The sequence below is a fragment of the Leopardus geoffroyi genome, chromosome D2, assembly GCF_018350155.1.
Source record: "Leopardus geoffroyi isolate Oge1 chromosome D2, O.geoffroyi_Oge1_pat1.0, whole genome shotgun sequence".
In the NCBI taxonomy this organism is placed as follows: domain Eukaryota; kingdom Metazoa; phylum Chordata; class Mammalia; order Carnivora; family Felidae; genus Leopardus; species Leopardus geoffroyi.
In genome coordinates this window covers 32,947,946-32,975,130 of record NC_059334.1, presented here as the reverse complement: position 1 = coordinate 32,975,130, position 27,185 = coordinate 32,947,946, and the positions used below count along the sequence as shown (strand labels likewise).

The 27,185-nt window shown below is 57.6% G+C and overlaps 2 protein-coding genes across 10 annotated transcripts in view; one reads left to right on the top strand and one right to left on the bottom strand.

Annotated features, from left to right (window-relative positions):
- Positions 1 to 27,185, bottom strand: part of CDH23 (cadherin related 23) — a 416,047-nt gene that overhangs the window by 40,478 nt on the left and 348,384 nt on the right. The window contains exon 1 of one of the 8 annotated variants that reach the window (XM_045439538.1): positions 1,027 to 1,132. The exons of the other annotated variants lie outside the window; for them this stretch is intronic. Coding sequence (XP_045295494.1) covers positions 1,027 to 1,086 — 60 coding nt within the window. The 5' untranslated portion in view covers positions 1,087 to 1,132. Of the gene's footprint in view, positions 1 to 1,026; positions 1,133 to 27,185 lie in introns of those variants that run through there. 8 annotated transcript variants of the gene reach the window in all.
- VSIR (V-set immunoregulatory receptor) lies at positions 485 to 22,828 on the top strand. Of its 2 annotated transcripts, XM_045439546.1 has the most exons (8): positions 511 to 904; positions 6,213 to 6,439; positions 10,976 to 11,401; positions 11,905 to 11,961; positions 17,177 to 17,284; positions 20,143 to 20,170; positions 21,154 to 21,364; positions 21,525 to 22,828. In XM_045439546.1, the coding sequence occupies exons 3-8, from the start codon at positions 11,071 to 11,073 to the stop codon at positions 21,702 to 21,704; spliced, it is 915 nt and encodes a 304-aa protein (XP_045295502.1). In that variant the 5' UTR covers positions 511 to 904; positions 6,213 to 6,439; positions 10,976 to 11,070; the 3' UTR covers positions 21,705 to 22,828. The 2 variants fall into 2 exon arrangements, with proteins under 2 accessions (XP_045295501.1, XP_045295502.1); XM_045439545.1 differs by lacking the exon at positions 6,213 to 6,439 and having other exon boundaries at positions 485 to 904; positions 21,168 to 21,364.

Below are 27,185 nucleotides of genomic sequence, written 5' to 3'. Positions count from 1 at the left end.
ACATGCACCCGTGAGGACGTGCCAAGCCTGTCGTGTGCTCCCGCACCTGTGCCTCATCTGCGTGCGTGCGTGCCTGCGCGTGTGAGCGTGTGTGCACGCACCTGTATGCATCCGCAAGGGTACTGCAGGTTCTGGAATCTACGGTCAAGCGTGCTCCAACTTGCCTAGCCCTTTACAAAAGCTAGCTTTCTTTTCTCTTTTCTTTTTCTTTGCTTCCTTCCTTCCTTTCCCTCTCTCTTCCTCTCCTCTCCTTTTCTTCTTTCTCTTCTCTTCTCTCTCTCTCTCTCTCTCTTTTTCTTTCTCTCTCACACCAGGCCCTGAGCTGGGCTAGAGGGTACTGGGGACAAAGGCCGCTGGGGGAGGTCAGACACAACCTATGATGATTAGGCAGGCTGCTAAGAGGTAACGCATTTCTCAGGCTGTGCGACAATACCCATCCTCTCCAGAGGGGAAGGGGAGAGAGGAGAAGAGACTTTAACACTGGCAGTCAAGTGCAGCTGACCCTGGGACGCGGGCTGCCTCCCCTACCTACAGGGCCCTGTGCCCTGTGAGTCAGAGGGGAAGCCCCTCCCGCGGGGCCCTCGGCGAGGAGGCAGTTCCCCCCACGGCCCCCCGGGGGCGCTGCGGGGGAGGCGGGGTGGGCCCTGGAGCAGCGGCTCTCGCTCTCGGGCGCCCAGGGCGCTCACTCTCTCGGCACTCACTCGACCGGAGGTTTCTCGGCTGGCCGTGTCCCGCCGCTCCGGGAGCAGCAGGAGCTCCCCCCGCACGCCCGTGGTCCCGCTCCGGCCCCCGGGGCTCCAGACGCCGCCGCCCGACGGCGACATGGGCGTCCCCCTAGTCCCGGAGGCCGGTGGCCGGCGTTGGGGGCCTGTGCTCCTCGCTCTCTTCCTGGCTGCCTCCCGAGGTAAGGTCGGCAGGAGCCTGGGCACTGGGGAGGTGCCCCGGGAGAACAAGGGGTGGGGGAAGGGGTCGCAGGCAGCTGGGGGCGCCCCCCCCCCCCCCCCCCTCAGCCTGCGCGTCTCCTACCTGCTGGGACTGCTGGGCAGGGGCCAGCAGCTCCCTGCCAAGTGCTCTGGCTGGGTACATCTGCACGTTCTGACAGCTGCCCAAACTGCTTCTCGCCTGACCCTTCCCTGCCCAGAGAGCCCCCGGGGCAGGAGCAGCTGCTGCAGGGCAGGAGACAAAAACGTGGGGACAGCCCCAGCATTTTCTAGTGGCTGCCACTGGCTTCTGACTCCTGTGGCCTCTCCCTGCCCCTCCAGCCTCAGGGCTCCAGGATCTCACTGGGCACAGGGGGTGTGGTACTCTCTGCGCCCTCTTCCCTGGTGACACTCCCGGTTGACCCTTGGGGGGCACTGGTCCACACCTCGATGTGGGTGCCCATCGGGTCCTTATCCTGAGGGTCTGGTTGCTGAGAGTTGGAGTCAGCTGATTCCTGGCATCTGGCTAAGCTGCAGCTCAGGGACTGATGTGGGGGCACTGGGGAGAATGTGGGGGCATTTCCCCAGCTCACCCGTGAGCCCGTTCTGGGTCCTGGGATAACTTATGACATCTTTTTGGTCTCAGTTTCCTCAGAAGCCCCACACCAGGGCGGCACCACTTTCTTGTTCCGAAGTCCAGACTGTGACAAGTCCAAGTGGAATCTTGGCTGGGGCTCCTGGGGGTAGGGCAGAGGTCGGGGTACCCACAGCCTGGCCCCTGGCTCTTGCCTGCCCAGCGCCGGAGTGGCTGGATTTCAAGGGAAGAGGGGGCCAGCAAGCAGCCTGTGAACTACACTTTATGGGGAAGGCCCAGGGAAAGCTTGAGTCATGCAGGGAGTCAGGGAGGCTGGAAGAAGGTGGGGCACTTGGCACAGGGACCCAGTGGGTGTGTCAGGAGAAAGGAGGAGGAGCACAGGGGAGGAAGGAGAGGAGGGAGTCTAGAGGACCTGGAATGTACCTCCCAAACGAACTGCGTGCCTGCAGGCAGTGTGTTATCTCAGCATTTGGAGGCTGGCCTCTGATAAGGAGGAGGGAGCCCACACCCCTCCCCACAGAGCTGCCCAGCCCTGGCCTGGATACTTCCAGGATGGTGGTGGCGGTCTCGGCACCAAGGCCACACTGCATGGCAGGACGTGGCTTCCAGAAGGAGCAGGGCATGGTGGCAGGCAGGAAGGCCAGCACCCCCCCCCCCCCCAAGAGAGCACTTGCCCCGCCCCTTTCGCCTCAAGTGACCTCAAGAGGCCCTTCTGTTTTCTCACCCCTGCCCCGCGGCTGCTCTCTGTTTAGCAGCCCCAGTTTGGGAAACTGAGTTCTAGAGAACAAGGCATAGGGGCCCACCCTGCAGAGTAGCCGGTAGCAGAAAGGCTCAGCACCCCTGGCTCCATATTGTCTACATAGCCAGAAGCCTTCTCCCCTAGTGGTTCTGGTACTCAGCTTGGCACCCCAAAGGGCCATCGCTTCCTGGGCCCAGCTCACGGCAGTGATTAGGGCTCTAAGCAGCTTTCCCCTAAAAGGGGTCAGAAGCATTCTCTTAACTTTGAACTACCCTGGGCCTCAGTAGTCTTAACGGTAATACGGGCACGGTCGTGAATATTCACACTACCCAGTACGCTGTGCAACACGGGTGTGAACAGACGGAAGGCTTGGTCGCAGGCACGGTCAGAAGGGTCTGTGAGTTGGAAAGACCTACTCCCTGGCCTGCTGAGGTGCTGGGTTGCCTTGGGCAGGATTTGCTCAAGGTCAAAGCCTCCGCGTCTGGGAAGGCGAGAGGGGGGTGGCTGGCGTAGGCCTTTTTTGTAAGCTCCCGGGGTTGGGTCGGCACCGAGGACAATGGGGGTGGAGAGCAGGCTGCTCAGAAGCCCAGTAAGAATTGAAGATGCCCCTTACCTGGACCCGACTCAGGGTGAGGTGGGTGGAGGGAAGAGCTAGGACCCGGCAGACCCTAAGGGTGGCAGAGACCCTTCCTCCCTTACGGGCACTCCTAGGACCTGAGGAAGCTCTTGTCCTCACCATGTCCTTATAGGCTAGTCCAGGAGGCCCAGACTCTGGGACTAGCACAGGGAAGTGCACCGAGGCCAGGGAGGGGAGACCCCTTCTTCCCCTTCGTGGGAAACAGGACTGCAGGGTCTTGTTGAGTAACCCAGTGGCGCAAGCCTCTGACACAGCAAAGGTCAGCTCTTAGGAAATCCTCTACCTTCTGTCCAGAGGCCCCAGGGTGGCTCTTGAGGCCGGCCATTGGGCACAAGGGGGCATCTACCCAATATTGGGGACAGCCAACAATACCAGGGAGTCCCTTGCTGAGCTGGGCCAGCTGTTCCTGTTTCCTCCCCCAAGCAGGGCAAAGGTTCCCTGCTGGGGCCTGACCTTCCTGGGAGAGGGCGGCCCAAGTGGGAGGAACAGCTGGGAAGCTGAAAGAGGCCACCTCCCTCTATACATATATATATGGGTCTTCACCCTAGTAGATCAAGGGAAGGAAAGAAGGGAGGGCTCCTGGGTACCCATCCGGCCTATTGGCCGCGACCCCTTCAACCAGCACTGAGCCCCACATACTGAGCCTGAGGCCCCCCGTTTTAGGTCAGCTATTCATCCAGGAGCAGTCTGGCTTCACCTGGGCGGGGTGAACCTGGGATTGGCCATGCCGCGTGCCATGGGCTGCGTGCCACCCTGCATGGGGATGGTGAAGCAAGGGACCCGAAGCTGTGTGCCTTGCATGCTTCCCGTACAGCCCCGTCCCTTAACAGGCTGGCCTCGGGAGTCAGCCAGAACTAGGTTCAAATCCCATGGTGGCCATTGACTGCTGTGACTTTGGGCCAGTTACTCGGTATCTCCGAGCAAGTTCCTTCATCTCTAACATGGGACGATGGCAGCACCTCCCTCAGAGGGCTGCTGTGAAGGGTCAGTGCACAAGCTCAGCACAGCACCCGGCACCTGGGGAGCATTAAGCTGTTTCTTGGCTTTCCGAGGCCGCATGCCACTGGCTCTCCGTCTACGTTCCCTGCTGCCTACAGAGCCAGTAGAGAGCCCAGGGTGTGGGAGGGCGTTGACCGATTTCACTAGGACTGGACTCTAAGGATCCTGGAGGTCTGAAGGATGCACCGGTCCAGCCACCTGTCGGCACCTCTAAGTGTTTAAAGCGTGAAATGTCCGTGGAGGTACCTGTAGATTCTCTTAAAGGTGTTCTCTAGAGATGGGGAATTTGCAGCTTCAAGGCAAGACCAGCTCGGGGTTTGCCTGTCTCACTGGGATCTTGCAACTGATCTTTGCAATTAGCCTATTTACTATGGCTGACTGTCCCCAGAGAGAAAGACAGTGGCTGTCGTGCCCATCCATCATTCAGTAATGAACTCGCTGTGCGTCTGCCCAAGCCAGCCCGGTCCTTTGAATGTTCTACATGGGATGCTATTTCCCATGGGGACCTGGGTTCAAGTCCTGCCTCTTCCATTCACTGTGGGACCAGTCTCTTTCCCTGAGACACGGGCAGCCTGGGTGCCGTGGTTTCAGTGAGGCTGCCCACCCCCTTCTGAAGGGTAGCTCCATGGTGGTGTTTCCCGAGCTTCCGTCATCTACTCATTACCTTTGGGATTTCTGCAGCATCCGCCAATCGTATGTACTTTTTTTTCCCCCCTCAAATCAACTCATTCTTTTCCTTGAGTAAATAGATTTGAAAAGGAAACTTTCTATCACTGCCACCAATGGAAAGCCAGTATCGCTTGCCGTAAATAGAACAAAATCACACGAGTACCTAATAAGAACACTAAATAGGAGTATTAAATTCGAGTCGGAAACTATCTTCCGGGGGAGGCTCTGAGCCCGAAACCGCTGTCCCTTGTTTAAAAAAAAAAAAAAAAAAAAAAAAAGGTGGGGGAGGAGGATAACCTTCTCTCTATGTGATTCAATGTTACGCCACAAAACTAAAAGTAAAACTGTCTGTGTTATAGTTGCTGTTGTCCCCTCCCCTTCACCGCAGAAGCAAACTCACCACTGTGAGGAGTGTTAGCTGGTGGCAGGGGGCAGTTCAGCTCCCCCAGAGGAAAAGAAAGAGAACAGTATTTCCCATCCTAAGAGGTCGGGGCACGGTCGGAGGGCTTCTTTGGGCCTTTTCCAGCCCCCAGTTCTCCCAGCCCCTGTTGCCTTCCTCAAATAAATACAGTGTCCAAACAAATACAGGAGCTCCAGCTGGGTCCGCTCTTACGTTGAGGCCAATAAGCCATCCCGATAACAACAGCAGGGAGGGGGAGAGGGAGGGAGAGCAAGCTGAGCCCTCGCCGGCCAGGCCACCTCTCCCTCTACAGGAGGGAGATGGGGCGTCTGGTCAGTCCCGGGCTACCTCGACCACCACGGAGCCGCCTGCAGTGAGGACAGGGCCCCCAAAGACCGGAACCTGGACCTAAGAGAGTCTTCATAGCACAGGCTCTTGGGGGAAGCTGGCTCAAGCTGGTATTCTGGGCCGTACACAGTCATCCTCAGGGAGGGCCTGGGGGAGTCTGGGAAGGAGGCATCCAGAGAAGCATCCACTGGCAGGGCGTCTGGCCAGCCGCCCGGGCCCTCTCCAGGGAGGCGTGCTGGCCAAGAGCCTCCAGCCCCGGATGCATGGATGCTTTCCCAAGGTGCTGGAAGTGCTGCTTCCTCCAATAGAGCCTGGCTTCCCCTTCCCAGACTCCTTGGTCTGATGTGAATGGACACTTCCTGCGGGGGCAGGTATCAATAAACACATCTGAGATGCCCTTTGTCCTTGCTGGCCACAGACCTCACGGGCCGACCTGCCGGCTCAGCCCCCCGCACCGGGGGCACTTCCTCTAACTCAGCACCGGCAGACTCAGTCCTGACTGGTCCTCGACTCTGTTTCCCTCTGTGCTCCGCAGCTTGATGAAGACAGAACCGAGCCTTTCCCTACACCCTCCAAGGACGGTCCTGGGGAACAGGGCCTGGCAGGGAACTGGAGACCAGTCTGTCTGGTGCTCCTTCTGAGGGTGGGGACCTGGCCTTTTGCGCCTAGCACACAGCCAGCCACAGCAGAAGATCAGTGACTGTTTACTTACAACCCGTCGCAGCAACTGGACAGAGTTCAGCTGTTTGGGTTGGGCTTCCCAGGCCTGACTAATCAAGCTGGGGACCCACCTCCAGAGGCTGGGGCGTCGCCTTGGCAACCGTAGGCTAAGCTCATGCCCCGTCAGGGAAAATACACAGGCCTGCCCACACCCACACCCACACCCATCCCGTGCACACCCACAGGGTTTCACGAGGTGCCTGCTGGATGGAAAGAGGTGAAGTCACGAAAACTAGCATCCCGAGATGAAGCCCTTCTCCCCTGGACTGGAACAGAAGCTTCTACAAGAGGCTGAGGTTCCCACAGCTAGAAAGTGGCAGAAGCAAGCCTAAATTCTGAGCGGACATCCCTTACGAAACTCTGCACCCCCGCGGCCTCTCTTGCCTTGGGCCTGGCTCATGTTAGGACCTCGGTAAATATTTGTGGAATGACGGAATGATGTTTTCAGTTTAGGTCTGAGGCAGCAGAGCAAGGCTGACTGGGTGGAAGATGAGTAGGTCATCTGAGCAGCTGGAGAATGAAGCTACCTGCTTCAGGGGTGGGGGGTGGGGGGGCTCTTCCTTCCTGCAGCAGTGTGTCCGAGGCGTGGCTCTCAGCCTCGCCACACACGGTTGGGTGGTCCTGGTGAAGTCACCTGACTTCTCTGAGTCTGTTCCCTCACCTTTATTGTTTTTGTTCTTTTTTACAAAAATATTTATGTTTGGGAGAGTGCAGGCCGGGGGGGGGGGGCAGGCTCTTGGGAGGGGGACAGAGCCTGTGCTGACAGGCTGACGGCAGCGAGCCCGATGGGGGCCTTGAACTCACAGACTGCGCTGAAGTCGGAGGCTCAACCGACCGAGCCACCCAAGTGCCCATGTTTCCTCACCTTTCAAGTGGGTTGATAATACCCTCGTCAGGGTGTATTATGAGAACTAAGTGACGTGGGTATAAAGTACTAAGCGAGTCCTGATACGTAAGAAGCGGCCCATTTCTTGCCCTGTTCCTCTGCCCTAAGGAAATACAGCCCTTTTCTCTGGCCACAGACTGAAAGTCTGGACGGCTCTCTGAAAGAGCTGGAAAGGGCTAGGAACATGGGAGTCTCTTGAGATGAAGAGAGGGAGGCACAGAGGAGGAAAGTGGGACCTGCCCAAGGGCATACAGCAAGGCCAGGGCTAAGTGGGGCCTGGGGCCCAGGGACCTGTCACACCAAGGTTTTAGTCCTGAGACCTGGAATTTTCCAGGTTCCTAGCAATCTTCCTCTAGGCGCTTCTGCCTCCTTAACCCAGTGACAGGTGGGGACTGGGGTGGGGCTGGGCCCCAAGAGCAGCACCATGACTGGATGGTTCCTGCCTGGGCACAGGCTCGGGGCCAGGGCCGTTTTCCTGTCTCATACGCTCCCGGCCACCCTGGAGCCAGGGGCTTTCCTCCCCACCCACTCGCCCCAGGCTTTGACAATGACCCAGGTGTCCAAAAGGCTCTGCTCCTGACAATAAGCCACATCCTCCTGCCAAATAATTATAAATCCAGCTGTGCTATATATATATATATATATATCTCCCCGATAACACATGTGCACGTACAGTTGGGGATGGCATGGATGTGTGCATTATTTTCCCCGACTCTGTGCCTTTGAGCATCCTCCCAGGGACAGGCCAGCTTGAGTCTTAGACACAACAAACGGATGCTTCCCACCTATCCCCTGCCGCCCCCAGGACAAGATCCCGTGAACCCTTAGCCCACTGCTCTCTGGTCCTTTCGCTGAAATTGAAGACTGTCCCCCACCCCCCAAATCTGAATCCCCTGCAGCTTCTCCTTTTTCTAAAAGGGGAAGAGGTCCTCTGGGGAGTGTCGGGTGTTGGGAATTGAGCAATGTACCACAACCCCCCTCCCCTCCTCCTCCCCACTCCCCCGCCGGTCTCAACAATTCTCTGCCCCACTGTGGGTTTTCAAGGAAATTGCTTCCAGTGTTGAAAATCTCTCCCCAGTGCTGTCCGGGCAATTCTGTGCTCATTGACAGCATTGCTTGGACCCTGAGAGCCGGAGCGTGATGCCCTGCTGGCCGCAACCCCCTCTCCCCCCCACCCCGGCTGGTGTCCCCCCTGGAGGCCTTGGTGCTTGCTCCCACCCTGCTCCACCGTCCCCCCCCCCCCACCGACAAGCTACCTCCAGCTTTTGCCCACATCTCAGCCCCACCCCATCTACACCTCTGTCCACTCCACAGCCCCCAGTCCAACGTGGCTCAGCTCTGTATGCCACTTCCTGCTTCTGTCTCTACCTCTAGTCCACCTGGCCCCCTGCAGCCACCCCAGACGCGCCCGGCCCCGGCCTCTGCTGAGCCAGCTCTGCCCACAGCCTGCAAGGTGTGTGTGCTCTTGGCGAATGCTGCTGGATCTGGATCTGGCTCCTGGCCTTGGGTTCTCGGGGGCGGGGGTGGGGTCGGGAACAGGGAAGATGGGGTGCTAGCTGGGAGAGGTGCTGGGAGGAGGTGCCCAGCTGGGGCCTGCTGGAGAGAAGGGGAGCGCAGGGCAGGCAACTCCTTGGTCTGCTGTTTGAGTGGGTTTTTTTTCTTCGGAGTGCCTGGGAGGGTCCCCTCCTTAGCTACTCCCCACCTCCATTTACTGGCACACATGGTTCTGTGGTGACAGCCACCCCACAGGCCTGTGAGGGGGAGTCAAGTCACTTGCTGTGATCTTCAGTGAATTATTTAACATCGCTGTGCCTCGTGTTTTCTCCTCAGGGAAGGAGGAATAACAACACCACCCACCTCCACAGGGTTGTTTACGCCCCTAAGTAGGTAGCATCGCGCAGGAGACATGCTCTTTCTTCTGCTAGTTCTAACTAGATCGGGATTTACCTGAAGCTTCCCACGCTCCAGGTTTTGAGTCTATACCCTCTGCCACACTTCAGGCAAATCACTTTTCCCCTCCCGGGCCTCTACGTTTCTGCCTGAGGACGAGATCAGCATCTTGCCAGGAAGTTTTGAAATCTCTGCTCACCTTGGCCAAGATTGTCCATAAATCTGGGGCTCTCAGACAGGACGCCCTCTCACATGTGTATGGAGTGAGTGGGAGCATCTAGTGTGCGTCTGTCCTCCTTACTTTCCAGGGCCTAAAACTCCACCTTGCAGACATAGTCTTCGGGGCCATGGCTTTGCTAACCCCCCCCAGTCTGCTTTCAATGGGCAGGTACTCCAAGATTGGATCACAAGCTGTTATCAGTCATTCACATCTTAGTGGGAAAGAGTGTTTGAAGCTGGCTTCTCCATTCTATTCTGCAGAACTATTTTCACTCCTAGGAAATGTTTCTGGACTTGCCAAGACGAATTAGAGAGCTGCCTAGCTTCCACGTAGCAAGCACCAACTACTAGCAAAGTGCTACAGGGCACTTCATGTAAATTATTTGTTACCCTTGCCTCAACTCTGGCAGGTAGAATTTTCATTTCTCTTAGTGAGGAGTCTGAAGCTCAGAGTCTAAGTGACCCCAGCTACTAGACTCCAGAGCAGGCTGGTCCAATTCCAAAGCTACACCAGGCTGCCCTCCTCCTGATGGGGCAAGGCTTTCAATTCTGCTCGTGGGTCCCAGGCTCTAAAGGCAGGGAAGGGGGTGTCCGCAGGAGGAAGCGGCATTATCTTGATTCAGGCGATGGCAATGAAAGAGACATTCCAGTCTGGATTCCGTACACACATCCGAACTCTCCTTCCCTGTCTGCCTGACTTAAAACAGCCCTTGACGAGCCGATTAAGATTCAGATATTGCTAATGTATAATAACTGTAGCTATCCTCCCTATGTCCGCAGAGGGCATTAGAGCTCACATGTCGTGTTCTCTTTCCCTCGCTCAGGCTTCTCACAACCACGTGAAGTAGCAAATGTTTTTCTCATGACCACATGAGGAAGGTGGGGCTCACACAGCTAAGGAGCCGGGCCTCCAGCCCCAGCATTCTGCTTCTGGGGGCCAGTGCTTACGGGAGTCAACACGGTTAAATGCCGGGGGTTTGGGGTAGGGTAAAGACGACCGGGGGATGGCTTCGTTTGCTTATTGAAAACAGAATGAACTAGGAAATAGTTCTAAGAAGACTGGATGGCAATAGGTACATGGATGAAGGGACCTTTCATGATTTCCCTGTCCCTGTCACCGAGACCCCTGGGCTTTTCCTCACCACCCGGCCCAGGGTACCCTCTCTACGTGCTAAAGTCCTATCCGTCCATCAACCCCAAAGACGCTTCCTCCTTCCAGAAGTCTCTTGACCATCCTCGGGGCGGCTGTATCGTCCCTCCTCCAAGTGCCCTGAAGGCTGGCACTGGTTTGCCCTTTAACCTGTGGGGTGACTTTGCCAGGAATGCACGCCCGGTCTACCCAGCTAGGTCACGAGCTCCCAAGGGGAGGCCATGTGTGCTCGGCATCCGGGTGAGATGTAGCACCGGGCACAGGCCTCACACACAGGCGCTCCATTGGTGCTTGTGATGGGGACGTGGGAAGGCAAGACCAGCCCCGGGAGAGGGAAGGGCCAAAGGTGCTAATGGCCCCAGAAGGGTGGTCAAGGGCCGCCATTCCCACACAGGCTCTGTGCTCCTCATCCTGCCTCCCGCCCGACAGCATTGGGCACGGAGGCTGGACGTGCCGGAGGCCCGTTGTGAGCAGAGCCACAGTGCCGACCGTGGGGGCGGGAGGAGAAGGACGCACTGGCTGGGCCCAGTGTGCTGCCTGCTCTCCTACACCTCGTCCAGCTCTCCAGGGGTCAGGGGCGTCCTTTACCTGGAGAAGCTCCCCCTCCCACACCGCCCAGGAGGGAATCAGGTTCAAGAGCTAATGAAGGAGCTGAGGCCCAGGGAGGTGGACTCACTTGTTGGGGCCTGTGGCTCGGGAACCTACCCAGGGCTGGGAGCCCCAGGCCAAGGTTCTTCCCCGCTCTGGGGGAACTGGGAGCGGTGCCGGCTCAGAAGGTACAGTCTTCTTGTCTCTCTGAACAGGTCTGGTGGCGGCCTTCAAGGTCGCCACGCCGTATTCCTTGTACGTGTGCCCCGAGGGCCAGAACGTCACCCTCACCTGCAGGATCTTGGGCCCCATGGCCAAGGGGCACGACGTGACCTACTACAAGACGTGGTACCGCAGCTCGCGGAGCCAAGCGCAGCTCTGCTCGGAGCGCCGGCCCATCCGCAACCTCACATTCCAGGACCTTCACCTGCACCACAGCGGCCACCAGGCCAACAGCAGCCAGGATCTGGCCCAGCGCCACGGGCTGCAATCCGTCTCCGACCACCATGGCAACTTCTCCATCGCCATGTTTAACCTGACCCCAGTGGACAGCGGCCTCTACTGCTGCCTGGTGGTGGAGATCAGGCAGCATCACTCGGAGCAGAGGGTCCACGGTGCCATAGAGCTACAGGTGCAGAGAGGTGAGGGCGTCCTCTGTGGGACAGCGTGGGGTGGGGTGCGGTCACTGCGGGGGGTGGTGCGTGCGCCTCTCCGGAAGGGCGAGCGGGGAGGAAGACAGAGTGACTCAGGGGGCGTGCTGCTGTGCGTGTGATGGTGCGACCGTGGGCGATTTTGTGTCGGAGAGTGTGTGATCCTGTATATGGGTGGCACTGGCACTCCGGGGACGTGTGCGAGACAGGGTGGCCACAGTGTGTGGAGCTGTGTGGAAATCTCTGGTCGGTGGGGTGTGATGGACAGCAGCGTGTGTGTCGTTCTGTGTGACGAGAGGAGGTGTACAAACGTAGGCTGGGATGTCACTGCTCATGACAACATGGTGGTCATGGGATGGGACCGGGGGTGTGAGCCGGGGAGTGTGTGTGTGTGTGTGCGTGTGTGTGTGTGTGTGTGTGTGTGCACGCGCTGGCTGGGACAAGCCTCCCTGGCCTCAAGCCCACGTAACCAACCCTTCTCTTTGTTCCCACAGACAAAGAAGCTTCACCCCAGTGCATCTTGTACCCACCTTCCCCCAGGGAGAGTGAAAGTAAGGGACCACTCTTTTGGCCCTTCTGGGTCCTCTGTTCTCCTCTGTCCTCATCTCAGACCCAGGCCCCATTCCAAACTCTGACCTCATCACCCCAAGCCCACGGGACCCCCGTCCTTCCTCCTTTTCTGTTGCCCCTCCCTTCTGCTTTCCCCTTCATTGAAGCCAGGTGGCTGTAGTCCCCAGAAGCCTATTCCCCTTCCAAGGCTCAAAGCCCTGGGCGGGCTGTGCCCTGGCAGTGACCTTTGGCCAAGTGCCTCCCATGAGAGGTGCTGGTGCCACAGGCTGTTTTCAGTGTGTGCCTCTCCTGCCCACCAGCCCTCCGCCACCCGGGACGATGACAGGGCTGTGGGGTTCCTCTTGGCTTGCACCTACTTAAAACTTCCTCGTTCTGTGCATGGGGGAGGGCGGACGGAGAGGCTCCAGAAGGGGAAGAGATCTACCTTTCCTAGAGCCCTTACTATGTGCCAGGCACCGTGCTAAGCCCTTTCAAGTACCAGTATCGCAGCGGATTCTGATAAGAACCCTCTGAAGTAGGCAGCACATCTTCACTTTATAAGCATGGAAACAGATGCCCAGGGAAGCACAGCTGGGCTGTGCTCACTCCACCTTCTCCCCCGCTGGAGGGATGCGTAAGGCAGTGGGTGGCAGTCAGCCCCCTGGTGTTTGCCCAGAGAGGTACCCTGTGGAGGAAGGGGGCACTGCTGTAAGGGATGCGGGGGCTCCCAGAGCCCAGGAAAGAATGCCCAGCAGCTTCGAGACAGCAGGCAAAGGGGAGACATCGCCAAAGCCCGCCTCAAGGGTCGCGGTAACTTTCTACTCCCACTGCTCTCTTTTGAACCGACAGTTTAGCCAGGAATTAAATTAAAACACACATTTCGGTCTGAGCCAGACCCACATCGAACTAAGGAACTCTTTGGTTCAAGCCCCTCTCCCTGCGCACCGCAGCCCTTATGTGTCGCCTCGGCACTGAGCCACTGCTCTCCTCACTTCCTCCACTGGCAGCTCCCCAGCGAGGGCGGACGACCGTGTGCACGAGCATACTGGACAGGGCGAGCCTCACCTGGCCGGACCCACGAGTCTCTACTTCCCCATTGCTCCTTCCACTCTGAGCAACCCTCCGGTCCCGCTTCTTCCTCCAGGAGCCCCCAGAGCTCCCTTAGGGACCGTCACCTCTGCCACTGCCCACGGTTCACCGATGGTGAAACTGAGCTTCAGACAGGTGAAGGGATTGCTCCCAGTCCCTCAGCCAGAGCGCCTGATTCTCAGTGCGCAAACCCTGCCTGGGGGCCAGGCCGTCCTACCCTCTGTCAATACCAATTTTCTGGAAATTAGTTGTATGAATTGAAGTCCTGGGGACACAGACAAGAGATGCCAGTGGGGACAACGAAGAAACCAGGGACAAAATAGGGAGCAGAGGTTTGGCTCATTTCTCTTGATCTAGACTCTAGAGAAGGAGCTGTGGGAATTAAGGAAACAGAAGTCACCTTCTGGGAAACCCTAGGTATCTGGCTGGCAAGAACCCAAGGGTGAGGCAGAGACTTGAACTTGATGGTCGGGCGTGGGTCAGGGCTGGGCTCCTCTGCTCTCCGGTTTTGACATTTGGCTGATTCTCCAATTCACAGGGATGTGTGGCTTTGCTCTGGCCCCTGCCTCCCTGAGCTGCTGTCCACAGTGACCTGGCCCCCCCCGCCCCAGGGCCAGAGGGATGTGTTTACTTCTGTCCTAGCTGTTGAGAGCAGGGGGTTGGCTTTGATGGCCTCTGCAAGTCCCTTTCCGATCCCTTTCCACACTCTTGGTTCTGGAGGTCTGGAGACTATAACTGGCGGAGTGTTGCCGCTAAGGTGGCATGGGGTCAGATGTAAAAAAAACCCAGCTGTGCTTTTGGGTGCGGTGCGGAGGGTTTGGACAGTGCTCCCTTTCTCTAGGTGTCATGTGTCCACTCAGAAATGGGAGCGAGGGTGTCCTTTTCCTACAAACAGGAAGGCAATCAGTGTTACCCAAGAGGCTGAATCAGGGATCAAAAACTCAAACGCCCCTTGAGCCGGGGACCTGGTGAGTCAGACAGTAGGGAGGGGTGGAGACTGTGGTGGGCACCCAGCTGCCAGCCTGTAAGTGCAATTCCAAATGCTGCATGCATGGAGGGGGCCTGGGGCTGCCAGAGCCACTCCATTTTCAAGCACAGTCAGAAGTCCAGATTTTACATAAACTCTCTATTTTATTTTTTAATGTTTATTTATTTTTGCGAGAGAGCAAGCAGGGGAGGGGCAAGAGAGAGAGGCAGATTCAGAATCTGAAGCAGGCTCCAGGCTCTGAGCGGTCAGCACAGAGCCCGATGCGGGGCTCGAACTCACGAACCGTGAGATCATGACCCGAGCCAAAGTCAGATGCTTGACCGACTGAGCCACCCAGGCGCCCCATGTTTCCTGATGGTTTAGAAACATTTGCCTGGTGACCCACGTGCTTGGGTGGGCCTCAGGGCTGGCCACTGGGTACTGCCCTCCGTGCTGCCTACCTTTGGAAAGACCCTAGTCCCTGCTCGCTTTAAGACAGGTGTCCCACGGCCAACCTTACTACCTGATCTGCTAAGGATGCTTCCACCCTGGGCAGCTCTGAGTTTTCCTGATCTATCTGCTGCCCTGTCTCCTAATGTTCTTTTTGGAAAGTGTGGGGGTAGCTGGTTAGGAAATCCTCTGAAAGCCCACATCAGTCTGAGGTCGGGGGTGGGGGCAACAGGAGGGGAGAGAGGCTGAGGCAGTTGGTCCCCAAGGAACCCTGAATTGCTGAGTGGCTGTATGGTTTTTCACTGAGCCCAGGGAAGCGGGGGCACTGGGCAGCCTATATCTCCCCACAAAGCCACCTCCCTGTCCCCCTGCACAGCAGAATGTTTGGTTTGCTTCTGTCCAGCCCCCTCCTGGGGGAGCCGGGCAGCCTGACCGGACTCCCTCCTCCTCTTTCATACCTCCCTACCCACCCACAGGGTACCAGCAGGCTCTAGACAAGGAGGCACTGCTAAGCAGGTTGGGGGTTGGGGCTCCCATCCCAGCGTGCTATGTAAAGGTCTGGCACAAGTCTTAGAGCTGGCCTGGCAGCTGTCCCTGCCAGTGCCTGATCACCTTCCCCATGAGCCAGGCTCTCGATGGCTACCAAGCAGGGCTCCTTCCTCTCCTGCCCAAGTACTGGCCATGCTTGGCGGGAGGGATGGAGAGCTGGGGCTCTGCAGAAGAGCCCTCAGCTTTGGAGGACAGTTGGGCCCACACAGCTGTCCCCAGACCCGTGCCTTCCTGTCCTGGCCTCGACTCTGAGCCCAGGTTGCAAAGAAACCAAACCCTGATCCCCTGGAGTGGCCCCAGAGGGGGATCTCTGCCTGTGGACAGGAGTCAGGCCACGGACAGGGAGCCACCATGAGTGAGCACCTGACTCACCTCACTGAATGTGGCTTAGTACCAGTCTGGACACCTGCTCTGGTACCTAGAAAAAGAGCGCTTTGTAACTCGCTTCTCAGTGCCCGCAAGAAGGTCCTGTGCCTGGGGGGCTAGAAATCCTCAAACGTCTAAATTGTAGAACGTGTCTACTTGCAACAGTCCACATCAAAATGCAGCCTTGCCAAGATCTGCAGGGAACCTGCTTTAATGTGAAGTTGAACTTGGTTTGTAATTAGCATAGCAACTGTTCCTGTACCAGTGGGTAGGTCTAAAGTGCCTGTAAACAGTTTGTTCTCTTCCGTGGTATGAACAAACCCCCGGAAAGCTTATTTACACCATCAGGTTATTTAGCAATACAATGAGATAAAAACAGCCTTTATTCCCAAATAAATAGTGCAGAGGCAACACTGAGACCACAGCCCGTCCACCTTCCCAAAGCTCCCGGGGCCAAGTGGACACCGTGACAGGGTATCCCAGCCCATATTTTGGGAAGGGCTAAAATCAGGAAAAAAAAAAAAATGCATTTACGCTGGTTGTGGTTTTGAGGGCATGTCTGTTCCCAGCTAAACTTCTGGAGTCAGCAGATGGGCGGAAATAAGTCAAGCCTCTCACGCTGTTGGTGGGATCGTGAAGCTGTACAACCTTTGTGGAGGGCAATTAGGCAATACCCTAAAAGAAAATGCGCCTACCCTTTGGCTCAGCATTTTCACTGCTGGGAGTTTATGTACAGAGGTACTCGCCCAAGTGAGCGAAGATGCGGACACGAGGACTTCGCTGTTACGTTATTAGCTATGTTGAAAAATGGAAGTAATCTACATAGCTACCCATAGGGGACTGTTGCAATAAATTCTGGGGTGAGCCCTGTGATAAAGCCCTAGGCAGAACGAGGTAGATCTCTGTGTGATACAGAGATGTCCGAGCCATGCTCAGTGGGAAAAGCGATTGTCATGAAAAGCATATATATATATATATACGCAAGGAGCAAATTTAGGCTACACGCAAGAAAATCATGAACAGTGACTGTGCCTTTGCAGGGGACCTGGGGGGAGGAAGAGGAGGGGACTTCTGAATATATTTTAACTTACAGGTTTTTTTTCTTTATTTGTAATTTAGGAAGTTAAACGATTTTAAATGTCAGATCAAGGATGCACATTTTTCCAGTTCTCACCCAAGTTTCCCCCTGTGACTTTCATGTGCGAGATCACTTCTGGAAGCTGTGTCTAGAGCTGAGGGGTCTCTCGGGCTGAGTGGGGCTTTTGTTTGTTTGTTTCTATTGTGGTACAACACAGAGAACATAAAATTCGCCATTTTAACCACTGTTAAGCATGGCATTAATTATGCTTACGATGTGGTGCGACCATATTGCTGCTTTCTACCTCCAAAAGTTTTACAGCACTTGGGTTCCTTTTGACCTTGAACTTCATGGCATGGGGTCTGTGAAGGGCCTGCTTTCCCTTTGCGGGGAACAACCTGTGGCCCAGGGCAGCTGAACTGTCCCCAGGGGGCTGGGATGAAAACCCTTTTCTCTCTTCCCTGGAGCTGCCTCCACTGTAAGCCCGTGGTCTCATTTCTGTGTGCCCTAAGCCCACTTGGGAAGGACGCATGGGGCTCTCTTTGAAAGGGGATCCCCGGGCCTCCTGTGCCTCTGCAGGTCACTGAGGGTCTGGCTGTGCGGCCTGGGTAAAGCTGGGTCCCCCTGTGGCCTGGCCTTCCTTCGCTGGGCCTCAGTTTCCCTTCAGGAGGAACAGGGGGAACGGGGCCTCACCTTGGCCGTCTCTCTGCCTTTACAGGCATCACGGCTGCTGCTGTGGCTACAGGCGCTTGCATCGTGGGCATTCTCTGCCTTCCCCTCATCCTGCTCCTGGTCTACAAGCAAAGGCAGGTGGCCTCCAACCGCCGTGAGTATCCCTGCCTACCTGGGGTGGGTGATGGTATGAGTGGCCGGCCCCAGCCCCCAGCCCAGCCTCTGGGATTAGCAAAGAGGCAGGCACATTTCCTCTCTGTTCCGGAGATGGCAGCTGCTATAGGCCCTGCAAGGAGATGGGCTCAGTGGTAGAGGGAGGAGGGGACCCAGGTGTGCCATTTGGGGGGCCCGAGGGCCCACCAGCCCCCTACGGTGCTGGCTGGGCACTCACAAAATATCTGCTGAATGAGTGAATGACCACACGGAGTAGTTCAAATGGGTTTATAAAAATGCTGCCCCTTGGCGATCCTCTGGGGACCTGCTTCAAGGCTTGTTTTGCAACTAGCGGAGCAATTGTCGGGACAAAGATGACCTTTGGATGATCAGAACTGAAAAGGGATCTCGGAGATAACAGTTCAGTTCTTTCAGCTTATAGCTGGGAAACCTGAGCTCAGCGGGGTTAGAAAATTAACCAAATGTTATGCGAGTTAACAAGCGGCAGAGCGGGGACTCAAACCCAGAGCTTCAGCTCATGCTTTTTCCAGGGAATATAATCCCACCCTATCATCAAAATGCTCCCCAGCACGAGCGTCCTGGCCACCAACCCCTACCTGGAAGGGTTGCTGTGCTGGGTGCCACGCCAAGGTTACATACCTTCTCTCGCTTATTCCTCATCACAACGCGAGGACTTGGTCCCACAGTTGTTCCTACCTTGCCACGGAGCCAACTGAGGCACAGGGAGGTTCAGTAACTTGCTTAGGGAACCTCACAGTAAGTAAGCAGTGGAGCCAGGCTTCAAGTCACAGCCGCAAACACCATTTCACCCTCCTCTGTGGTGACGGCGCCCCTTTGCCCTTCCTCTGACCCCACCCATGAACCTGGGCTAGTCTGAGTCCTCCAGGAGCAGGAGGCTGGAGAGTCCTCTGCCCTGGCCCTTGCATCACCTCCCCCACCTCTTCTCCTCTGCTCAGCTGCAGGAGGGAGCTGAGCGGGGCCGCCCCGCCACCAGGTGGCTTTGGCTCACACCTGATTTCCTCTGGCTGGACTGTAACACCTTGAGACCTCTGTCACCCGGAGCCCCGCAGTGGCTCACTCAGGGGCTGTGACCGCCTTTCCCTTACTCGCATATTCTTCTCGCAAACGCCACCATGGCCTACCTCCAGAAGTACCCCGGGGTGGGGGTGGGTAGGGGGCAGGTAAGGGGGTTGTAGCAGAAAGAGGAACCCGGGGGCCCAAGCAATCGCCGTGGGGCTGCCAATGAGCCTGTGCTCACCCGTGCAGCGTTTTCACGGAGGCGAGGAACGGACGTGGAGGGAGACACGCTCAGCTCCCAGATAAAGAGGTGCTTTCTGTCCCCCTAGTTCAGACCACAACGCTGCCTCCATCAGGGAACGGGAACTGGAAAACAAATTCTGGGCATTGGCTGGGTGCAGGCCCCAGGCCCGAACACCGTAGGGGTATCCTGAGGACGCGAGGGAAGCCTGGGGCCGGCCCCTAGTATCTCCTATTCCGTGTGCCGGGACACCTTGAGTCCGAGCTGAGGGCTCCCCAGAGGAAGGACCGGGATGGGGCAGGTGGATCGGACGCCGAGGACTGGGGTCATTTCTGCATCTAGACTCTGGAGAAGCGCTGCTGCTGGAACCATGGGAACAGAAGTCACCAGGAGATGCCAGGGGTTGGGCCACAAAGCAGAGGCTAAGCGCCCAGGGCGGGGTGGGGGTGGGGGGGTGAGGGGGTGGGGCGGCAGGTCAGGGAGGAGACAGGGAGCGTGCGGTCGCTGTGGGCAGGGCGTGCTCAGGAGTGAGCCACACTCAGGGAGCCACAGAGAAAGGGCTGGGAGCACTGAGGTCAGCAGCTTGCTGCGGAGGCTGATGGGTGTGGAAATCGAGCCAGTGTCAGCTGGAGCCTGGGTCCCCCAGCTCTAACGTGGGGCCAGAAATCCCTCCCCCAAAGGGTGGAGAGGACGAGCCCAGGGAACGCTGGGCACCTGCGCGAAGCCTCGCGCACAAAGGCATTTGGTAGACAGCAACCATGATTCCGAGAGCCGAGATTTTAGGAACCTTTGTGCAACTTCCCTGTGTGTTCTGTGTAGCCACCCCCCCCCCCCCCCCGCCCATGTTTCCCCACAGTGGTCGTGGTAAAGCCCTTACAAACGAGAAGCGTATCGGAGCTGCGAGGAAGAGGGAAGTTGGGGCCACTGTATCTGGTTGGTGGCCATTGTCGGGGTGGGGAATCCCAAGAGTGGGGCGGGGTGACAATAGCTTTGGAGGAAGAACAGAAAGTGGCAGGATGTCTGAGAAGTGATGGGGTCTCGGGCCCCCAAGCTTCCTCTAAGAGATGTCACCTCTAAGGCCACCTGCGGGTAACACGGAGGACGGGCCAGAGAGGATCAGGAACCCTCCAGTTCGGAACTGACCTTACACCACTCCCACTCAGCAAATCGTGGTGAAAGACCAGAGCGTGGCAAAAGTCCAAACAGGAAACAGCCAATTCAGGAGTCAGGCCTTTGGTTGATACTTAAATCCGGAAGGTCTCACGACCCCTAATCGAGCCATAGGAGAAAGCATTGGCTGCCTTTGGCCTCCTCATGATAAATGTTGTCCTTTATACTTGTGAAATGCAGCCCAAGTTTCATCTATCACTGGTTAAAACGCACGGCTCCTTGAGGCCTCGCTTGCAGGATAAACACCAGAGTACGGGCCCCCAGAGCAAACCCAAGTGGGATCCAGGGCTGACCGTGGCCCGGCCTGGTCTTGCACCAGTTCCTCGAAGGGCATCTGTCAGTGGGGGGCAGGGATGTTGTCTAGGGAAGCCTTTCCTTTGTGACGGCCTTGTCTGTCTGTGTGTCCCTAGGTGCCCAGGAGCTGGTGCGGATGGACAGGTAAGGCCCATGGAGACCTTCCTGAGAAACTTCCTGCAGCTGCTTGGGCCCCGACTCAAAGCTCGGCAGGCTCTCTCTCTTCTTGCCTCTCCGCAGGCCTGTGGCTCTGTAGGGCAATGTCTATACCCAAACCGTGGCTGGAATTAATGTAGAAGGGAGAGGGGTAACTTTTAACCAGGACTGACTTCCCCCTTCATAGGATCCTTTCCCTTCTCCTCCCTGATAACTGGTTGTACTGTGACAGGGCTCAGAACACAGACATGGCCTTCTCGGTCCTCCCTGGGCCCTGGGTCAGCTGACAGGAAGGACAGCTGTGCAGCAGGGTCCCCGTATAGCCATGTAGCACAGTACTTACAAGAGCACCTGCTACTGAGGCCAACACATCTGTGCTGGGTGGCTGTTCTCCCTGCCACCCCTCACCCAGGAGGCCGAGCTCCTGACGCTGCCTGGATGAGCCAGGCACCCACCTTTGGGCCTCCCTGTCAACTGGCCAGGGTGGGGGAGGAGGGAGAGCAGCTGAACTGGGGACAGACACTGAAACATGCAAAGGAGGACAGCACACCTGGATGTCTTTAGAGGCTGTCCTATTCCCAGTCACGAAGAAGGAAAGGGAACTCCTCCTTTCAGCTTAAGACAAGCCGTGGGGACATTCAGTCTTAATGCCATTAACTCTACTGACCAAAGAGAAACCTGTCCCCAGATTCCTGAATGTCCTGAAAATGTCTCTGACCCTCGGGTTCCCGGCTACGCCCGGGGCAGATGGTCAAATGATAGGGTAGAGTTGGGATCAGATGCCCTCGGCTCAGAGAAGATGGGAGAGTGCAGCCCATGGCCTTTTCTCTGTGGCCCTGGACCCTCCCTTCCTGCCGGAAGAGGGTGCTGAGGCCTGGGGTGCGAAGGCAGGTGAGGGTAAGGAAGTGGAGGAGGGGTACAGGCAGGAGGGCAGGGGGCCAAAACCCAGGTAGTACAACTGACTGATTCAGCTCTGATTTTCTAGCAACAACCCTCAAGGAATCGAAAACCCTGGCTTTGAGGTCTCTCCGTCTTCCCACGGGATGCCAGAGGCCAAGCCCAGGCCTCCACTGTCCTACATGGCTCAGAGGCAGCCTTCGGAGTCTGGCCGGCACCTGCTCTCCGAGCCCTGCACTCCTGTGTCTCCACCAGGCCCTGGGGATGTCTTCTTCCCAACCCTCGGTGAGTGCTTCTCAACCCTCGCGGCAGTACGGCCCGCAAGGTCACGACCTCCCCATGGCCTGCAGGGCACCAGCCTTACTCCCCTCCCAGTCTCATGGTGTGGGATTAGAGGATGGAGGAGAGAGGAGCCCCTCACTCATTCTGCTTCATTCTTTTGCAGACACCGTGCCTGACTCTCCGACCTCTGAGGCCATCTAGGCCAGGTGGGGCCAGTGGGCGATCGTGGCTGGGCCTGGGGCAGGCGCATTTGAGGTCAAGCTGGCCCTCTGAGTGGTCCCTCAGCCTTGGCCCTGGTTCCCTCCCTCCTGCTCTGAGCCCAGACTCTTTGAGATACCTCTGATGGCCAGACCCTCAACTCCTCTGGGTGCTACACGGCAGCAGGGAGAAGGTGTTGGATCCCTCAGTCCCTGTCTCAAGGATGGTGGGGTGCCGGGATCCCACCCAGAGACCCGAGATTCACCAGCTGCAAATGCCAAAAGGCCTACATCCTAGAAGCCCAAGAATTTTCAGCTCTGTGGCAGCTCCCTCCCCTGGGACAGGAGTCTTTGGGACCTGACAACACAGAGGGGACACGATGGGCACTGGCTGGAACTCTCCCCTACCCAGTGCCATCCTGCCAGGCGCGAGATACAGGACAAGACGTGGAAAGACTCCTCCCTGCCGTGGTGATCTCGCCTCTACTCATCTGTCAGACTCCCTCTTTGTAACGACGACGGGTCTCTGGGGCTGGGCCTGCCTGCCTCCGGGCCATGGGAGCCTTCCCCCACTGCCTGCTACCAGCAGCCTCCCCCAGTAGCTGTCAACGGGTTCAGCAAATCTGGGCACCCCTTGCCTGCCCTCTGGTTCCCAGAGTTCATTGACTGGGGTCCCTGAAACAGGAAGTGCGCATGGTGGCATGGTGGCCACTGTGGGCTAACTGGCATCTTGGGTAACGGAGGCCAGGCAGAAGGTTGCAATACCCACTGTAGGGGGTGGGGAGGGGGAGCAGGTGGAGCCTGCTGGGAAGGTGAGTGGAGACGCCCCACCTCCCATCCTCCCTCCCCCCTCTAGTGCTCAGTGTGCTCACCACAGAAGGTGACCCCATACTGTATTGTCCCAACTGTGACACTCTTGAGTGTGAAGAGGGAGTCCTATGAACTACACGGGCAACGCGTGCAAACCCGGTGAACGGACTGTAAGAGCTGGGTTTTAATCCCTGCGCTGCTTCTAGGTAGGGGTGCCTGAGGCCCGGGGAGCCCTCCTCCACCCACCCCGGTCTTCAGTGTTCCGTCCCATTTAATCTGCTGAGTCTTCGCTGCAGAGTGGCCCTGTCAGGTGGGCATGTACATGGGAGGGTTTGTGGCAACTCTGCTCTGGACCCTCTGCTCTGTCTCCTGCTTCAGGGCATATGCCCTGGATTTGTTTTATACACACATACAAGGGAATCCTTTGTGGAATTTCGATTAAAGGGTTTTCAAACATGGAGAGGAGCGGGGGGGCCTCTGGAGACTCTGGGGTGGAAACAGGGAGGGGGACCCACCGGGGGAAGGGGCGAGTTTGGGCTGCGTGGGGGCCCGGGCACTGCACTGAGGAAGGCCTTCATCCCCCGGCAGCCGAGAGCGGCTCTGCCGAGCTGGATCGCCTGGGGCGGGGGAGACAAGAGTTGGGGGTGGAACAAAGGAGCAGCTCTAGGCTCTCCAGCAGCAGCGAGCCCCCAGGCCTGCGGGTAGAACCAGGAACCCCCCGGATGCACTGCACTGCTCCCAAACTCTCCGGTCACGCCCAAGGACATGGGCCAGTGTGGGTGTCCTGCGATGCCGGGCATGGGCCTCGAGACCGCAGGGACACCTCCAGTGGCCAGAACCTCAAAATCCTAGCTCCTGCTTTGTCTTTGGGGGGGGGGTCCCTCTTCTAGTCCATCGGCTGCCAGGGACCCTCAGTGCCAGTTGTCACAGAAGGAGGGTGCTGTGTTTACAGCTTGGGGGGGCCCACGCGGCAGGGATGGGCAGGGTGACACCTGCTCAAGGCAGAGCAGGGCTGCCCCCAGGATTGAAGGATAAGCCTACAGACCAGACTCCCTGTCCCCCAGCTCTGAAAGTGCTCCTGCCCCAGGGTGGAGGCCAGTCTGGCCCAGCCCCCGGCTTCTGACATCCAGGCACATATAATTTCTAAGAATTTGGCTACCAGACCCCAAGCCTGGCTGCTACTATGTGGCGGGAGAGAGGAGGCCCCAAGCAGAAAGCCACCACACTTCCTCCCCAGTTTCCTCCCGCACGGCCTCCGGCTCTACTTCTCCGGACCCTTACAAGTGAGCACATCTCAGCTTCGTGGTTTCCTGTTTTCAGTGAAATTTACTCTGAGCTCCAACTTCCATCTGCATCCATGACCACACGCTCCACCCCCAAAGGTCCTGTGGCGTCCTCCCTGCCAGCGAGGGGAGGCAGGTCTTGGGGCTGGGTAGGCCTCCTTGCTTGCCTGGGGGTGGGGGGGGGTGCCCCTAGAGACACCTGCCCTGGTGGCTGCTTCAGGAAGTGCTCTGCGCTGAGGGCCTCAGGAGCATGGAGCCGGGCCGGGGCCTGCAGAGGTCGGGTTGGCCTGCCACCCCCCCCAGCCTGGGCACTGCCTCCTGGAGGGGCCCCTCCTGGGTGTCAGCTAGAGCACTCCAAGGCTGGTCTCACTGTGTTGGGGGCTGGGATGATTGCTCGGGCAACTCTAGGGACACAGCAATGGGTGGAAAGGGAGAGGGGTTGCCAGCCAGGATGCCGGGCGCAAAGGCCTCCGAAGCAGCGGGCACTCAGAGCCCAGCTTTGCGTCGTGTCCCAACCCCCCGAGAGCACTGGCCACCTCGCCCTTTCACTGGGCATTCACTGTGCCCTGCTCGGCACTGTTGGCCTGTCTTTCCATGCATGGATGCTGTGTCTCCCTCACGATTCCGTGAGTTCCAAAAGGGCGGGGTCCAGTAACGGCCTGTCCTTCGGGCCCGGTTGCGGAGCTGACAGCTGAAGCGTAGCCGCAGGGCGATGGGCTGAGCCAGGATGCCAGCATCCTATTCTTTGGGCCCCTCACAGGGGCCCCTCCAGCTTTCTGCCGGGTCTAGTTCCTAGCGGCTCTGCCTGGGCTCGATGGGATCGGCTGAACAGCGACGTGATGCCCCGAGCTTGCGCGGGCCGGGGGGCAGAGGTTTCCTTCTGTTTCGCAATTCTGATCCGTTGGCATGACTTCCAAGTGTACGTTGAGAGGGATTCTGAAGTATCGAGAGGGCTTAATGAGAAAACGCTGACCATCAGCTAGCCATGTGCCTCGGGCACAGGATGGAGACGTGGGCTGCGTGCCATCCCTCTGCCTTTTGCGTTCCAGCACTTCGTCGGCCGAACCACTTAACACCCATGCTATGACTTTTTTGAATCCCCCTCCCCCGCCAGAAAACCCTGGGAGGATTTACTGTCTCCATTTAATGCCCAAGAAAAGCGAGGCCTCCAAGAGACGGGTCTTGTCACAAGTGAATGTGAAACTGGGGCGAAAGCTTCTCCGGCCAGTGCTCCTTCCTCTTCTCTGAACTGAATGGCATCACAGGCCAGGACTTGGACTTTACAGGACACACCAAGGCCCTGAGGGATGAACCTGTGCCCACAAGCCCAAGGCTCCACTCCTTCTGCATCGTTCTTGCCACTCCTTTTTCTGCATGGCAACCCTGAATCCACAGGACTCCTGTAGGCATGGGGGCCCGTGCTTCCCAGCTTGCTGAGAGCGAGGGAGGGCAAGGGAGCGACTCTCCACTAACCGCAGAGCCCCAGGGTCTCTTGGAGGAACTGAGCGGGTTGTAGGCGCGCCATGTGACAGCTGGGGAACATCCCTCAAGAAGCAGGGTGAGGGAAGGATCTGAATTTAATCAGCCTGGGCCGGAGGCGGCTGGCTTGCTTGGTGCACAGCACGGGGAAGGGGCCAGGCTGGGCTTTCGTGAGCCAGGGGAAGCAGGCTTCGCTACCAACAACAGGGTCCAAATTTAACAAACAGAAGAGCTCTTGGCCCTGAAGACATGAGGTCAACTGCCAAGAGCAATGTCCCAGCTCACAGACTTTCACGGGGCTATTGCTGGCAACTCTTGTACCCGCAAGTGGGTGTTGGGAGACTTCCGTCCTTCTGCCTGGACAGGTGACTTCTGCAGGTCCCTACCGGCTGGAGAAGCCAGAGCTTGTTATCTGGGACTGTCTAACCTGCTGGCTGTGATTCGTGTGTCAGGGAGGCCCCCCTCAGGCCCTTCCTCTCTCCATCCTCCTGCCAAGGTCCCTCCGTGGCTGGGCCTCAGCTCCTGACCTCCCAGTTGCCTTCCGTCCTTCCTCCCTGGGCCCGGCCCTTCCTCTTGCAGAGGCCTCCCTGACAGCCACTTTGACCCCTCCCCCGAGCCTGGCCCCCCAGCCCACGGCCTGGAGCTGGCCAGAGGGCTGAGGCTGTATAACGATTTCCCCTGGCTGGGTGGCACGCCATTGTGTGACAGACCTGGGCTGGCCCGGATACCCCTAGCTGCACAGCTGGTGATACGGGGCTGAGAGCTGGGTGGGGACAGGAATGTACAGCTCTCAGGAAACTGGGGGTGGGGGGGGGGCCAGGGAGAAACAAAGAAATAAGAGGGCTCGGATACACGATTTCTCTTGGCAGCTGAATCCCAGGCCCCCTGCTAAGGGAGCCTCGCTATGTAAGTCACGAACGCAAATGATGCCCAGAAAACCTTCCCTGGTTCCTGGCTGCGAGTTCCCGGCACTTTATCACATCACAGAGTGGTACCTCTCTGTTACAGGTCCATTTCCCCCGCTAGATTGTAGGCTCGTTGAGGGCAGGACTGTGCCCAACTCAGGTCTGACTTCCTAGCTTCAAGCACGGGCCTGGCACGTATTTGGTGTTGAATGAAGGACGCCTTGTGCCAGCGAGGGCTGGCTTGAGCCAGGCAGATGACTGCAGGTGGGAACAAGAGGATGGTGTGTGGGTCTGCTGGGCACCTCTGGACGGATATGTGCAGGGTGACATCCGCCCATAAAACCATGGTGAACCTTTCCTGGAACCTTTGGGATGGTTGGTCTGATGCTGCTCATGGCTCTGGCTGGTGCAGGAGGGCTTAACCCTACTGCCTTGAGTGACCATCTAGTGAAATCTGCCCAGGAGCAGAGAAGGGCCATCCTCTGGTCACCTCTGGCTTGGCCCTTAGCTTTGTGCTCAATCCTGCGGGTTCACTGTCTAGAGGTGACAGTCTGATCAGTGGAGGCAAATCTTCTAGGGTCCGGTGCTCCTTGGAGGCAAATGCCAATCATAGTGGGGGCCAAAAGGAAGCCAGACGTTGCCTCCAAAACTCAGAGTCTTAGAACGTCACGGGTCTCACCGACTGCCTCCCCAGGAAACTCTAGTACCGTAGGGGAGGGGGAGGGGAGAGTAGGGGTGAGATCGGTGTGTTCACCGGCCTAGGTCAGGACGAAGAGTACCGGCCTGGCATATGCTCTCGGTTTCCCACCCCGGACCTATTCTCTACCCTTCCCTCACTAACAAGCCCTGCTTTTGTTGGAGGCAGTGATATATGTGGCTCCCACATAATAAATAGGTCAATCCTGACAATTCGGTCATTTTTTTCCCCAACCTCCCTTGCAGCTAGGATGCCCTAGGAACCGTTTCTGGCCACAGACATATGCAGAAGTCTGGAGACTCGTTCTGGAAAAACTTTGCTTTCCTGAGGAAGGGGCAGAAATGGCTCGCATAGCTCTTTGTCTTCTTGTCATTTCCTGCCTTGAATGCTGACGTGATGGCTGGAGCTATAGCAGCCACCTAGGCACCATGGGGGAAAGGTCAAGAGGCATCA